The 16,426-nt window shown below is 48.1% G+C and overlaps 1 protein-coding gene across 1 annotated transcript in view; it reads left to right on the top strand.

Moving 5' to 3' along the window:
- SRRM4 (serine/arginine repetitive matrix 4) overlaps window positions 1-16,426 on the top strand; it is a 149,765-nt gene that overhangs the window by 97,362 nt on the left and 35,977 nt on the right. Inside the window, exons 2-3 of the mRNA XM_029921618.1 lie at window positions 10,996-11,142; window positions 15,212-15,298. Coding sequence (XP_029777478.1) covers window positions 10,996-11,142; window positions 15,212-15,298 — 234 coding nt within the window. The remainder of the gene's footprint in view (window positions 1-10,995; window positions 11,143-15,211; window positions 15,299-16,426) is intronic.

Below are 16,426 nucleotides of genomic sequence, written 5' to 3'. Positions count from 1 at the left end.
GTTATTTTAAAACTAACGAGCCCAGACCTCAGGAGCTCACCGCCTGCTCGCCGCCTGCCATCAAGATTTGTGGCTTGTCTGTTCTGTCCTCTCTGCAGATTTCAGTGTCAGCCTACTCTCTGCTTGTTAGGAATTTTCTTCCAAACCTCAGCCTCAGGAAGGAGGCGTGTGTGCATGTGTGTGTACGTGCCTGTGGGAATACAAAGTCCAAATTGCACCGTTCCCCCCAACTGTAGTTCTAGCTGATGGAAGAGTCTAGTGAGTGGCTCTGGGACAATAGGGAGAGACCAGTCCTCCCCTGGACTATTGAGAGAGAAAGAAGCCGGGATGTAGCAGAGAATGGTGTAAGGAGTGTTGTTAGATTCTGAAGTAGCCACTCAGCTTGGTGGTGGAGTCCCGGTGTAGGGAGGAGCTTCTGAGACACTCAGGGGCACAACAACCTTCCTGCCCTCTACCTTCCCAGAATCCCTTGCCTTGGATCAGAATCAGCAGTGAGGCTAGGGAACAACATGACCGGTCCTGGGAAGCGTGGCAGATACTTAAAGTGCCGCCATAGAATCACTGGGCATGCATCATGCCATTCTATTCTCATGACAGCCCCATGAGGTTCATATGATTTGTGTTTCACCAGAGACATGAAGAGATTTGCCCAAGGCCACCCAGCTGGTGAATGGCCAGGTAGAGTCTGTCTGATGAGTCTGGAAACCATGCTCTACCAACCCTCTGCTGACCAATGGTCTGCCCCAGCTGTATGCTTGTCTTGTTCCTCCAACCTTGTCCTCTTTCCTTAGGACTTCTCCTTTCCCTGGGTCACTTTCATTCCTGAGAGTTTACGTACCTGACCCTTATCTTCCCTTGGACTGTAAGGAAAGCCTTCTTGGAGGAAGGAGATTGTCTGGAGTGTCTTGAAATGACCCTCCACCAGGAGTAAAATGATGCATAACAGATAAGTGAATGAATGAACAGCGGAGGAATGAATGAATGAGTGAATGGGAAGAGTCAGACACTTCACCGTGCAGCTGACCCTTAAAGAGCCCAGGTTTGAACTGGACCCACTTATACCTGGATTCTTTCCCATAATGCAGCACAGGACTGTAAATGTATTTTCTCTTCCTTATGATTTTCTGAATAGCATTTTCTTTCCTCTAGCTTACTTTGTCGTAAGAATATAGTACATAATACAGATAACATACAAAAGATGTGTTAACCTACTGTTTACATATTGGAAAGGACGACTAGTCAACAGTAGGCTCTTAGTAGTTAAGTTTGGGGGGAGTCAAAATTTATACATGGATTTTGACTGCACGAGGGTCGGCGTCCCTAACCCCGTGTTCTTCAATGGTCCATTGTATATTTTAAGAGCCAGCCCACTAGGCTGGGACACTCCTGTTGAGCCATCTTGTTACTCCAAAACCTCACTGGGACAGAGCTTACCGACTTCTTCCGTTTCCCACCTCACTCTAGCAATGTGCTCCGTCTAACCCCAAGAAGATCCAAGCTCATGGCCTCCCATACCACCTAAATGCCAACATCTGTCCAATGCACTTCCTCAGCACTGATGTCTTCTTTGAACTCCAGTCTTGGGTACTCAGCTGCCTATCTGCCATTCCCACACAGGTGTCTAATTGGCATCTCAAAACTGACATGTCCCAAATGCCTTTCTCCGCCTGCAGCCACCCCCAGCTTAGGAACCAGCTCCGTCCTCTTGGTTGCTCAGAGCAAAACCTAGGAGTCACCTTTGACCCCTTTTGTTCACACTTCCATATCCAATCCATGAGCAAACTTCCATGGATTCCAGCTTCAACCTATGTCCAGAATCTGACCATTTCTCACCACTTCGGCAGTGAGAACCCTGATCCCCAGCCACCATCTCCTCTCGGGTGAGTTATGTAATAATCCCAACTGGTCTTCCTATATTTATCCTGGCTCGCTTGCCCACTACACTCAGCACGCCTGCAGGGAGATCCTTTAAAGCCTAAGTCAGATCACATTATTCCTCTTCTGGGAACCTTCCAATGGTTTCCCATCTCACACAGAGAAAAGTCAAGTTCTCGCAATAGTCCACAGACAGTCCTTGATCTGGTCCCTCATGACCTCTCTGATGCTCCCCCCTGATTTTTGGCCCCCTTACTCACTTAGCTCTCACCTCAGTCCATCTAGTGTGTTCCTACCACAGGGCCTTTGCATTGGCTGTGCCCTCTGCCTATCGTACTCTTCTCCTGGTTATGCATGAGGCTCCCTCCCTCAGTCCCTTCAGGTCTTGCTCAGATGCTACCTTCTCAGGAAGGCCTTCTCTGGTCACGTTTAAAATTCCAGCCCCCTCCCAGTAGCATTCCCAGTTTTCCTTATCCTCCATTTCTTTTTTGTAGGCACTTTCTGATAGCCTGCATATTTCCCTCTTAGTTATGTGTATTTTCTGCTCCCTCCTCCCTCTGCCCATCCCAGTAGAATGCAGGCTCTACCAAGCAGGGATGGTTTCTGTATTGTTCTCTGTTGTGTCTCCAGTGCCTAGAACATGGCCTTCATATAGTAGGTACTCAATAAATATTTGTTGAGTCATTGACTGAATGAAGAATAAGTGAATGATCCCATGCAGCACTTCTTGGGACCAGTCTTTACTCTGTTAGCCCTTGAACCAAGACTCCTCCCTACGCTGGGCTGGAGGCTTCTGTCCTGTTCCCAGAAGACCTTGCTTGCTTGGTGCCTCCTCCAGGAGTGGCTGTAATGATGCCCAAAGGTACTCACCTCGCACAGCCGCTCCCATGGCAGGAAAATATAGTCAGCCACTCACGCTCTGTGGAAAATCTAAACCCTGTCTGCATTTCCAACTGGTAGAAAGGGCCTGAGGGTGCCCCGGGCTGGAGCCAGAGATGTTATTCTTGCTGTGGTGGCACAGCTTGGAGGAATCAGGGTTTAAACCCAGGTCAGTAGGACCCCAGGACCTGTGCACCTTGTCAGCATCACCTAATTCCTTTTTGCAACCGGTTCAAGTGGAAAACCACAGCACCTTGGAACCAAGCCATTTCCCACGTTGGGGGCAGCCTGTATTCCAGACAGCCCCAAGAATCCAATCCAATCTCCCTCTCAGTCCTTTGCCCTCTCCTTAGCCAAATAGGCATTCGACAGGCCAGCCTGGGGAGGGAGAAATGACTGGCTGAGTTTGGGGTTGATGGGAGGGCAGAGGATGGATGTGTTTAGTGATGAGAGTCCACAACCCAGGCATGTCGGGGGCCTGACCTGCTTGGCTGAGCTGGGTAAGAAATGCTGAGCTGATTTTTCTCCATATGGTTCTTTTGTCCTTTGACCTGAACTTGGGAACTGGACAATTTTTGATATACAAGAGTGTTTACCACACACACATACACATGTTCACACACTCAAGCGCTCTCAGCCATGAGAGCTAAACTAAACCATTGTCATCTTGCCCGAAGAGAGTGTGCTAGAAGGCTGTGTTTGTCTCTGTCGGCAAGCCTTCAGGGTCGGGCCCAAATCTTTGTAGAATCTGCAATCTGACTACTCCAAGTGTGGCTCCTGCTTGCTGCTCAGCCACAGCAGAACCTGAGAACTGGCCCTAACCCAGACATGCCGAATCAGCATCTTCATCCTAACAGATCCCCAGGGGATCCAGGAGAACATGAAGGTGTGCGAAGCACCTGTCTGTCCTCCACCTGACTCTCAAGGACCCAGTCCTGGCCTTCCTCCCCAGTCTCAGCTTCTTTTTTTCCTGTACCCTCTGTCCATTGCAGCATTATTTACAATAGCCCAGACATAGAAACAACCTAAATGTCCATCAGTGGATAGGTGGAAAAAAAATGTTTTATGTATACAAAACAGCCATGACAAAGAAGGATGCCCTGTTATTTGTGACAACACGGATGCACCTTAAGGGCATTTTGCTGAAGTGAAATCAACCAGTCTCATCTGTTGCTTCCCCCCCCCCCCCCCCCCCCCCCCCCCCCCCCCCCCCCCGCCGCACTGTTTCATTCAGCCTACTGCGTCCTCTGCAGTTACATGAAGTTCACTGCTGTGTCCTGATGGCGGGCCTTTGCACATGCCACTCTACTCTCCTGACCAATTTCCATACATCTTTAGGAAGCCTGCCATGGCCACCTGCCCATGTTCCCACAGCTGGATTAGGTGCTCTCTCTCTCTCTCTGTGGTTCCGTGGCCCTCTGAGATTACTATACCATATTGCCAGTTGAGTGATCTGTCTTCCAGAACGAAGGCAGAGACAAGTCTTAATTACTATACAGTCCTTGAAATCTGATACTAAGTAGGTGTTCAGCAGACAGTTGTCAAACAAATGAATTAAGTAATGAAGGAGATGCCAGCTTCATAAAACTTCTTATTTCTCATTCAGTTCCTAGTAGGATGAGCATTCCTGACCCTGACCCGGGCGATAGCTCCCTCAGTGGCTCTCTGGAATCCCCAGTCTTCTCCCCAATCCGTTATACTTTTTCTAGCCATGGTAGCAAAGCTCAGAGTCACAGCTTCTACAGATTATCCCCAACAAGGCTTAGTTAACCTTGAAAAGAACTAGGTACCAAGACATTAGGCCAAGATATTATTAGGGCCCAGACTGAAGCCCCAGGAACTAGGCACAGATTAGCCCAATCCATCTTGTCTGTAGGCTGAGTCAGCCCCGTGATAAGGCTTGAGCTTTCTGGTGGACTTGTGAGCTGAGGGTGTGGGCCTTCATTCTCTACTGAAATAGGCAGATTGGAGGTATCTGGCCTGGTATGGGGACAAGGAAGGACCGTCCACAGACCTGAATGCAAGTGTAGAATTAGAACCTAGGGCCTGGGCCTTGGATGGAAGGCAAGAGCCTTTTCCTTCCAGGTCTCAGTGTCTTCATCTGTGTAATGGGGATAAGTTCACTACAACAGAGGGTTGTCAACATCAGTTGAGATGCTGGACTAGTGCTCTACACCCAGGAGAAGCTGTCAGTGGGATGAAGGCAGTATGTATCCTCAGTCTAATGACCAAATGCCATTCCTCTTTGTGGAATATAACATCCAAGCCAACTTGAGATACAGCCCCTTCTCCAAACACATAAAACACGGCCCTGCCTTCTGATGAAATTACCAAGCTTCACCCTATGCTCCCAGCTATGACTTCCTTACATTTTCAAAGTGTTTTCCACATTTCTCTCCTTTTTCCTCAGGTGATTCTTCTAAACAGGCAGGGCAGGTACTGTTCTTGCCACTTACTATCTCCGGGCCTCAGTTTCTCCACCTGTACCATAGGGATGACCCTGCCTGATCCTAGGTTTCTGTGAACACTTAAATGAGATGGTACATGGTGCCGATGTCTGGCACAGGGCAGGTGCCTGATAAGTACTGGCTGCTGCTGTGATTTAGGGACCAGACTGGGGGTCAAAAAGGCCATAGTTCCAGCCACAGCTCTGACGTGGGTCACCCATTGTGCAGCCTTGGGCAAGTCCCTTGCTTCTTGGAGGCCTCAGTTTCCCCACTCAGTACAGAGGAGAGCCAGGGTGGGGGCCCTTCCCCCTCCCAGAGGAGAGCCAGGGTGGGGGGCTCTCCCTCTCCCCTCCAACATTATTTGTCTCTGATTACCCTGTTGGTGTTTAACTCAATCTAGTTTGTGGGGCATGGGCATCTGTACCCAACCCAGGGCCCGGTGAACACTTTGCTGGGAGCGGGGCTCTTTGATGTGAGAAGCTGGGGAGACAGGCATCTCAGAGAGTTCTGTAGAAAGTTCAGGCCTGACTCTTATCGGAGGCTGGGAATCTGCTGGTTGCCATGACTACAGAGAGCGGCATCTAAGCTCCAGGTCGTTGATTAGCAGGAACGGAGCGGGAAGGCCTTGAGGAATTCAGCGCACAAGGCCCCCTCCCTCCCTCTGTGAAGTGGAGTGTGCCGGCCCTTGACTTCCCTGTTTTAGCTGTCCCCTGAAGATCTCGCCTCCTTTTAAGTGCTTTTCCATGCAACATCGAAGGACCCTGTGGTAAAAATGAGGCAGCTGCCGGTACTCCTCAGCAAAGACAGAACACAGGATTTTTCTCAAAGCCCTGCAAGGCTGCAGAGCAGGAGGTGGGGAAGGGAGATGGGTGGGGCTTTGGGGGCGCCACGGCTGAGGTGTGAGTCCGCTGATATGCCGGCTTACCTGAAGCGGGCCCTTCTCCTCCGACCACTGATTCTTTAGACTAAGGGGAGTTTGCCTCTGATCTATGGTTCCCACCTGAGATCAGTCGTCATTTGTCCATCCATCCATCCATCAGTCATTCATTCAACAAATGTTTGTCGAGCAAAAAGGGCACACTATGCCAGGTCCCATATCCCTAGGGATTCCATGGTAAGAATAGAGGCTAGTTCCCACCCCTGTAAAGTTCACATTTGAGTCTAGTAGACAAATGGTTAGCAAAGAAACCTGTAAAACAGTCATTTCACATAGTAACAAGTGCCCTGAAGGGAGATACAGCAGACCTGTGAAGGAGGCAGGTGAAGAAGGGGCAGAATCACGTAAGGGGGTCAGAGAGGGCCTCTCTGAGAAGGTGACATCTGAAGGAAAGGAAGGAACTGGCCATGCGAAGAGCTGGAGGAACAGCATGCCAGATGGAGGGAACAGAAGGGCAAAGCCTCTGAGCAAAGCCCCTGTTCCATGTGAGGGATGACAGTAAGGAATCCAGGTGGCTAGAGCAGAGTAAGGGACCAAGAGAAGGGCAGGAGAAGGGGTCTAGAGTTGGGGCAGACGCCAGATCATGCAGAGCCTTTTAATCATGGTAATCAGTTTGGCTTTACTCTGAGTCCAAAGGTGGCGAAATTACCAGGGATGTTTCTTTAAGATGCAGATTTCCTAGCTTCACCCCTTTGAGATTATTTATTATAGCTAGGATGGGACTGAGAAGTCTGTATTTTTAAAAGCTTCTTGGGAGCCTCTGATACTGTGCCAGAGTTTCAGAAGCCTGGGACTACATGGTCTCTGAGTCTCTTTCAGTATTAAGAAAGCAGAGAAGCCAAGTGTCAGAACATCTTGAAAAAAAGAGATCTTAAAAGTTGCATGATATTATGGAGAATTCCTTTCTTCCTTCCCTCACAACTCTCTGTCCGCCTGGCAGAATTAATTCTGGTTTTGTTTGGTTTTTTAGCTTGTTTACAAAACCCCAGATGGGGTGCCTAACACAAGGAAGGTGAAGCCAGTGCTGTGAGGGGGAAAGAACAGCCTATAATATCGGGTTATCAATGCAGCAACTGCACCGGACCTTTGCTCACCAAACCTTCGTCAGGGTTCGCCAATCCCTGATGCTGGCAATGATGGATGAGGGTTGTCCTTACCCTAAGCCGTGTCCAACCAGCGCCTGGCACTGGCATTCCCTATCTGTCCCCACACGGCAGGTGACCCATGCCCCTTCTCCTTCCACCAGCAAAAGTCACTGAAACCTTACACACAATGCTTGCTCTTGCTCCCCGTGTATTTATTCACTGCTAATTCGCTCACATCAGTTGTTGGGGTTTTTTTTCCCTATTGAGGGCTTGCCTCTGATACAGATTTGTGTAATAGTTTCCTATAATGCCCCAGAGTCCCAAAGCCCATACTTATGTGTGCCCGGCTCATGGCTCTGCCGGGCAGCACACATCCATTGATAAGTTCACTGATCGCTTCTCTAGGAGGAATATGGGGTAGAATAGAAGATGCATTAACCGAGCCATCGGAGATGACCAAGGTGTTGGCTGGTTTATTTCCACCAACTGTAACATGAAGGGATTAACTCAAAGCATCTCAAAAGCCCTTTCTAATTTTTTGAAACAAATGCGTGTTCTCTATAATCAATGCATGTGCTCTTTCATTTATTCATTGTACAAATGTTGAGTGTTTACCACGCCATGAGACAGAGTCCTGCTCCCGGGGAACTCCTAGTCTAGTGTGAGGCAAGATGATGAAATGGCCACATCGCATATTAGGAGTTGCAGTCATAGTAGGGAAGGGACTGTTACATCCCAGAATAGGGCTTAGATCGCCCCAAAAGTCTACTCCTGACATCACCATCTCCACCTCATCAGTGGGGACTCCTCCCTGCTGGTTGCTCAAGTTCAAAATCTTGGAGTCATCCTTGACCCTCCTCCCCTTCTCTTGTTCTCTCCCAGCCCACATTGAAACAGCAGCAAACGGTGCTGAAGTCCTACTTTCTAATACCACATCTCATCTCCTCCATCACTGACCCACTGATCTGAACCTGGGTGGTTGCATTAATGTCCCTCTTTGTTGTTCTTCCCTTCCATCTAGCATCTTCAGCGACTGGGATGATCCTTCTAAAATGCGAGGCAGGGGCACCTGGGTGGCTCAGTCAGTTGAGCGTCCGACTTTGCCTCAGGTCATGATCTCATGGTTCGTGGGTTTGAGCCCCACATTGGGCTCTGTGCTGACAGCTCAGAGCCTGGAACCTGCTTTAGATTCTGTGTCTCCCTCTCTCTCTGACCCTCCCCCGCTTGTGCTGTCTCTCAAAAATAAATAAAAAACATTAAAAAATTTTTTAAATGCGAGGCAGATGATGTCAGTCCTCTGTTCAAAATCCTTCCCATCTCAGCCTCGGAGTCCCGTGACCTACAAGAAGCGAGCTCTGGTCTCCCCTCTTTCCACTCTAGCCCTGCTTGCTCTTCCTTGTGAATATATGCCAAAGGGTCTTTGTACCTGCTCTTCCTTCTGTTTAGAGCACACTTTCCGCTTGCCATGGATAACTTGTATAGAATTTGTATATCACCAGGCAACGGATCACCCCTCCAAACCTTGTGGCTTAAGCCACAACAGACAGTTCTGATGTCTCCCCATCAGGAACTTGGCTGGGCTGCTCTGGCTGACCATCTCTCGTGAGACTGTGGTCAAATGTCAGCGGGCTGTAGTGTCATCTGATGTGTCATGACCGGGGCTGGAGGGCCCACGTCTGGGTGGCCTGCGCATGTGGCTCATCAGTGCTGGTGGGGGGCAGGAAGCCTCATTGTTCTTCACGTTCCCGCTGAGCATTCCCACCTGGGGGTGACAGCTGCCCTCAAGTGATCAGTCCAAAGGGAGTGAGGCAGAGCCTGCCTTTGTGACCTGGTTTCGGAGTCACCCGCTGTCACTTGTACTGCCTTCTAGCCGTTAAAAGTGAATCACTTAGCCCTGCCAGGATTCAAGGGGAGGGAAATTAGCTTTCATCTTCTGATGACGGGGCTGTCAGAGAATCTGTGAACACGTTTTAAAACCACAACCAACCACAAGGTGCGTCCCTGTTCCGTTAAGCCCCATGCCCTGGTTACTTCCAGAGTGCCCCTCTTCCCGGGTACTCTGTACAAAAGAACAGTCACACCCTCCTATTACACTGTCTTATTCTCTTCATGATTTATTACCATCCAGTAAGCCACATTATTACTCATGTATGCGCTTAGACCTGTTCTCCCATCTAGAATGTAAGCTCCTTTGTGACAGGGGACACCTCTCTCTTGTCCCCTGCAGCCCCATGCTTAAAACTGGCCTGGGTGTGGGTTAGCCTGGGTCTGGTCAAGTTTGAGAGGAGGCAAGCATTGCTGGGGGCGGGGCAGGAATTGCAAGCCCTGAGTTGCTTGAGCAGAACCAGGACAGCATTCCATATGAAGAGACCGGAGGCATGGGAATGGAGCCCCCAGAGTAGGACAAGCAGAGCAGAGAGGTGTAGGGAAGACTGGGGTTCTGGAAGCCTAGCCTTGGCAGTGAGGAGGGCCGGACCGCCCTGACGAGAGTCTGCATCCCTCCTGGGCTTGCCGCATCTCTCAGCTCTGCTTCTAAAGATGCACGGATTAGTGGCTGACAGAGATGGATGGGTTTGCTGCCCTTCCTTCAATACTGACTGGGTTAGGCCTGCTTTCTGGGCAGCCCTACGGAGCAGGGGGCTTGTCACATGCATTCATCCTGAGTCATAAAACCAGTTGATGCACTGGCTGCAAGTGCTTGGTGCAGAAGAAATGCTAATGCCTTTGATCAGGGTTTGACCTGGACCCTGCAGGCAGGGTGAGGAGGGAGGGGTGCCTGCTAGATGATGCCAAATCCACCTGTTCCTCCCAAACTACTGAGGTTGGGGGCCGGGAGATATGAGTGGCAGAGTCCTCAAAGACTGAGTACCTAGGAGACTTCCTTCCCCTTTTCTGGGTCTCAAAGAAGGAGGTGGGACTCAGGTAATGTTCCTAGAGTTGTCTGGGGTCCTTCTAAGAGGCAGAGGAGTGAACTTCAGGCCTTCGTGGGAATTGCACCCCAGGGAGGTAGCCTCATACCTGCTAAGGACACCAGAGGGGAGGTTTGGTTCACAGGGAAGCGAAGGGAAATCGAATGGACACCTTTTAGGCATTTTTTGTTTGCTTTATGTTATCTCATTTTCACAATCATCCAGCAATATAAGGACTGATGTTATTTCCTATCTGATCATTGAGGAAACTGTAAAACAGAGAGATAGAGTCTTCTATCTACTAAATGGTGAAGACTGTTTGAATCCAAGTACGTATATTTCTTCCATCCAGAGATAAGGAAGGGAGAGGGGACAGAAATGGCAAAAGGGAATTGGAATGAATTCTCTCATGCTTCGGCCTCCACTTAATGTTTTGAGCAAGGATGTGGAACACTGGTTTCCAGCCTGTCGCTGTGGTTTAGTCAGGATGGGAGAGGCAATGCTACAGTAACAAATAAACCCCTGAATCTCAGTGGCTTAACCCGACTAAGGCTTATTTCTATCATGCCAAGTCTGAAGTAGCTCAGGCATCTCTCCTCCATCAAGTAGCTCTGCCCTTCAGGTTACATGGCCTCCAAGGTCACTGCGATGGAGGAGAGAGACCTGGAGAAGGCACCCAGGCTCAAACCGGAAACGACACACGTCACTTCCACCCAGAGGCCAGTGGCCAAAGATAATCTCTCACGGCCCCAACCTAACTGCAAGGGAAGTTGGGGAATATTATGACATCTGTGAATGTTCAATGAACGTGAAGACTCTATCATGTCCTAATAATTTCTGCCTCTTTATTTGCTCCCCTGTAGGACAGAACCCCAGAGCAGCCCTGTGGTTCCAGCTCAGGATGGACCCTCGGAAAAGCTGAGCCAGTGTCTGGCCGCTGAGGCCTTGGGCACCAACAGCTGGGAGAAAGACAAGGCCTGCCGGGAGCTCAGCCCTGCCAGAGCGCGCAGGTGAGATGCTGCCCATCCCCTCTCTTGGCTCCAGTGAGGAGGTTCAAGTTGAGAATGCAGAAATGAAGTTCATCTTTCTGGCCACTCTTCCCCTCCTTCTCTTATGCAAGTTCCTCTTTCAGACCCTTAAGCCCAATCAAAAGTCAGCATTTATTTTTTCCTGTAGAGGACTGGATAGCAAATATTTTAAGTCTGAGGACCAGATGGCCTCTACCACAACTACTCAATCCTGCCATTGTAGCACCAAAACAGCCACAGACTCCATGTAAATAAGGGGGCATAGGTGCATTTCAATAAAACTTTAATTATAATGACAGACTAGATGCAGCCTGCGGGTCACAGTTTGTTACCTTTGCCTTAAATGAGCGAGCTAGTTCCTGTCCATTTTGATACTCTATAAGCCACTAATTCCCAAGTCATGACTTCAAGCCCAGATCTGTCTCCTGAGATCCAGATCTTTGCATTCATTCCTTAAATTCAGTTATTCAACCAGGATTTCTGGAGCACCCATTGGTGACAGGCACTGTGCTGACATCTGAGAACACAACATTTTACCGAGGCTCAGAGAGGTAATGTGACTTGCCCAAAATACAGCAGCCAATAAGTGGCGAAGTGAAGTTTTTGACTGTGGCCTCTATGATCTTAAATCCTAGATGAACACCTACCACGTTATGCTTTGATGCTGATGAAAAAGCCAATCTATGCCTTGCCTTCTATTTTCAAGTTTTGCACCATGTAAATATAAAGCCTAGTCTGTCTTTGGCCTCTGGAGAATCAATTTTGTTGACAACATGGTCCTTATTGTCTGGTTTTTATCAGCTGAGAAAGAGTGAAGTCTTATCAGCTTGGAGAAGTGAAGGTTAACATCAGATCTGGAGAATTCTCTCCAGGAAACAGGAAAAAAAAAAACCATTTCCATAAAAGGCTGAGGGAGATGGAGAGAGGGGAGAGAAAGGGTGTTTCGATACTTTGAAAACACTGTCTCCCAGACAGTCCAAGGGAGAGAGTGTGGCACGGAGGAACACGTGTACTAATAGAGCAACTGTGGGCAAGTTAGTTTTCCTTCCTGGGCCTCAGTTTTCACAACTCCAAGATGGGAGCTTTGAGATCTAGTTCTCCTAATCAGAGTGAGGCTTCAACCAGATACACGTGTACAGATCCTGACAGTGGGCCTAGAACACCGGGAGTGCTCTCCGTGCCGGTGGGGGTCTCGGAGCCAGAAGAGCAGGTTCCGGGCATGAGAATCTGAACAATGACGCCATGTTGTCAGTTTGGTTGCGGAGAGTCCCTTTGATTGTGGAGCGCTCTGCTCCCTTCTCTTATCTGAGACCCACTCTCTGACATGCTAAAACAAAACAAAGCAAAACAAAAACGAAAAAAAATCCCCAATAATGATGATAATGTTAAAAGTGACAATAAAAGTCACTTGGCATATAATACATGACTGTTATTACGCACAATTATAATAATAGAAAGTACATTTACGTGAACTTGCTCGAGACCAGGGCACATTGCGTGAGTGAGAGCCTCATTGCTTGTGACAAACATAGGGCACAGGTGTCATGTGTTATTCCCGTCTCACAGAGGATGCACATGATGCCCAGAGAGGTCGCTGAGCTAGGAGGTAGTGGAGCAGGAGTGTGTCAGCCTCCAGAGCTAGCATCCTTTTTTTAAAAAAATGTTTTATTTATTTTTGATACAGAGAGAGACGGAGAATGAGAGGGCGGGGGCAGAGAGAGAGGGAGACACAGAATCTGAAGACAGGCTCCAGGCTCTGAGCTGTCAGCACAGAGCCCGATGAGGGGCTCAAACCCACGAACATGAGATCTGACCTGAGCCGAAGCCGGAGGCTTAACCGACTGAGCCACCCAGGCGCCCCCAGAGCTAGCATCCTTTACGGCTGCATACTCTGCATGTGTGAGCACTGCGTACGGAGCCACTCTGTGTGAAATCACTGCACACTCATCCGCTGCATATTTCATGGCTGCTTATGTAGCCATGGTGTACTTACTTAACCACGGGCCTGGCCCTTCCAGCCCTGGTCTGCGGGCACACCTGGGCACACATGTGCAGGAGGAAGAAAAAGGTAGAGGAGAGGCAGACCTACTAGAACAAAGGCATTCGGGATTTGTGGGAGGGGTTGATTTCCCCCTCACAGACCTCAAATCCAAAGTCAAGGCCTTTCTCTGACCCCATCGCTCCCATAGGAGTGTAAGACAGTGGTTCCCAAACCTGCTTCCCTGGGACCCTGGGGTTCCAGAAAGAAGTGAGAAGAATTTTCTGAAACACTGACTTCTTTCTCTATTTTATAAGACACAGTTTTAAGGATTTATTTTCTTCTTAAGGATTTCTTCCTTAAATGTTTAGGGTTTGTTTTCTTCCTTTCAAATTCCTGGCAGTCGTTCTGCTGTGAAGTGTTTATGTGAAACAAGATAATTTAACAAGTGGCTAATATAGTGCATCCCTCATTTGGTCACCCAGCAAATATTTATTAGGCTCTCACTCTGTGTCAAGCACTTGTTGCTGGAAAAATTTGGAAGTGCTTCCTGCCCACGTATGCTGTGCTCTGCGCTTTACAGCACGGACGTGTAGTTGAGCAGCGAGGTACTTAATCCCTGTGATATTTGATTTTAGCCTGCTGAAAGTGACTCTCTTGAAAATGTTCTAGATATGACCATACCATTTTTATTCATTGGCAATGAGAGACCTTAACAGAGAGTCTAGTCGCTTGGTCATTTTTTCTACTAACCATAATGATCCCGAGTCTTAGAATGGAATTCAATATGGCAGCATTTTATGACCGTCCTTAAGGAGCTGGGTGACTTCCAAAAGAATGGCCACATAGACAAGCTTGAGAAGGCAGTTGGCTTTGTGGGGAAGCTCTCTGGGTGAGAATCACATAGGACTTGACTCCAATCCCAGCTCTGATGCTTCCCAACTGGGCACCCGTGGCCACGCCAATTCATGATTTTGTGCCTTATGGTCTTTACCTGTGAAATGAAACCCTAAAAGTCATACCACCCTCAAAGTGTTTTTGTATCAAAATACATAAGGGGCGCCTGGGTGGCTCAGTCAGTTAAGCGTTCGACTTCAGCTCAGGTCATGATCTCGTGGTTCGTGAGTTCAAGCCCCATGTCGGGTTCTGTGTTGACAGCTCAGAGCCTGGAGCCTGCTTCCGATTCTGTATCTCCCTCTCTCTGCCCCTCCCCTGCTCATGCTCTGTCTCTCAAAAATAAATTAAGTGTTAAAAAAGAAAAACAAAGTACATAAAACTCTCAGCACATAGTACGTGGATCAATGGTAGTGGGCTTAACACTACTAACAACCACAGTATTCTTATTAATATTACATTTTCCCAGTAGCGTTCAACTGGGTGGGCATGATTCCATTCCCAAGCAGTTTCTATTCCCAAACTCATCTCCTTTTGCCACAGGATAGTGTTTTTAAAAAAATCCCTGGAGCCTGCCCCAATTATAAAAGGAGATAAGTTGACTTCATTCAGCTGCAGCCAGAGCATTTGAATTTAATTGAATGGAAAATAATTATTCCTGAAGAGCAGAGGTTTTTGAGGTTCTGTGAAGCGATATAAGATATGTATCTCATTACATTAGACCTCGGCAAATATACTTTTAATAATCAGCTGCTATTTAACATAACTTCCTCCTCCTATTAACTTTCCAGCAAGAACAATGGACAGGGAGTACTGGGGAGGGAGGGGATGGAACTGCCAATTAATTATTTAAAAAGTGATTTATTTACCAAGGTGAACCATTTGCAAATTCAATAATAAATCTATTAAGGAGCAGTTAACCTCTATAACTCTGTTTTAAATAATCAATTGGTGTTTGGGTAACAGTACAGCGTCTGTCTCATTAGGTCCGCATTAACTCCTTATTTGAAGTGCTTAATCTGAAGTATGACCGAATCAGCCATGAGGTGGTAATTAGGTATTTGCCATGGGCCCTTCATCCTTCAAGGAGCTGGATCCTTCTTCCCCAGCTGCCACAGCCCTGTTTGGGGGCTTGGGGCATCCTGGGTTCTCTAATCCCTGACTCTCTGCTCCCCACAGTGCCTCCTGTGACAAAGACTTGACGCCACCACCTTCCTCCAGGGGGAAGAAGAAAAAGAAGAAATCCACCCGGAAGAAGAGAAGGAGGTGAGCATCCTACGGGGAGATGAAACCTTGAAGATGGGAGAAAAGACAAAATAGGTGTAAAATGGGTTTCAGAGTCAAACAGTGACTCCCCTTGGGTTTGAATCCCCTCTCTGCCTCTTAACTAGCTGTGTGACCTTAGGCAAGACCCTTCACCTCTCTGTGCCTGTTTCCTCTTGTATGAAATAGTGACAATACCGGGCATTTGTGAGAATCAGATGGAGAAAAACGGCTGTGGAAAGAGCTGTCATAGTGTCTGACACATAGCAAATGACCAGTGAATCAGCATAATCATGACCACGAATACGATTTTTTTTTTAGAACTCACTCTGTGTGGAGGGTGATGCTCTCAGCACTGTGATCTCCGTGATGTCTTTACCTTTGATCACAATTTACCAGACAAATATTACTGTCCCCGTTTCAGAGATGAGAAAAGAAAGGCATGGTGACAGAATTTATAGGGATCCCAGGCTCCTCAGTTGATTCCACCTAGCAGATGAATGTCAAGGGTAATAACTTTATATTTTTGGCCAGCAATTGACCCTTTTGTACCCCATGGATTTTTTCTTTTTTTTTTAATTTATTTTAACATTTATTTATTATTGAGAGACTGAGCATGAGCATGGGAGGGGAAAAGGGATGGGGAGACACAGAATCTGAAACAGTCTCCAGGCGCTGAGCTGTCAGCACAGAGCCCTACGCAGGGCTGGAACTCACAAACTGCGAGATCATGACCTGAGCCAAAGTCGGATGCTTAACCGACTGAGCCACCCAGGCGCCCCGGATTGTTTTTTCTTTGTACAGTCCCTTCTACATTTTTTTAATTTAAAAGTATTTCCAGATTTTCTTCAACACTAAAATCATACCTAGAGTTCCAGACCCAGAGGGGGTTGGGTTAAAAAAAAATCTCACCAGACCTCAGAGGCAGTGTTTGAAAGGGCCTGAAGGGGGCAGCAGAGAGCAGCTTCTGGATAACTCCGGTCCCAACTCCAGATTTTCCCGGTTCTTGGCTATGCCATTTTAGCCTTGTTCTAAGATCCAAAGAAGACCCACAGGGTGAGGGGGTAACTGGGGCCAGTGGCTTTGAGGTTCCTGATTTTAAGGGTGGGCAGAACACTTCAGGGAAGGAAA

The sequence above is a fragment of the Suricata suricatta genome, chromosome 14, assembly GCF_006229205.1.
Source record: "Suricata suricatta isolate VVHF042 chromosome 14, meerkat_22Aug2017_6uvM2_HiC, whole genome shotgun sequence".
Taxonomy (NCBI): Eukaryota; Metazoa; Chordata; class Mammalia; order Carnivora; family Herpestidae; genus Suricata; species Suricata suricatta.
This window is presented reverse-complemented; position numbering and strand designations above follow the sequence as displayed.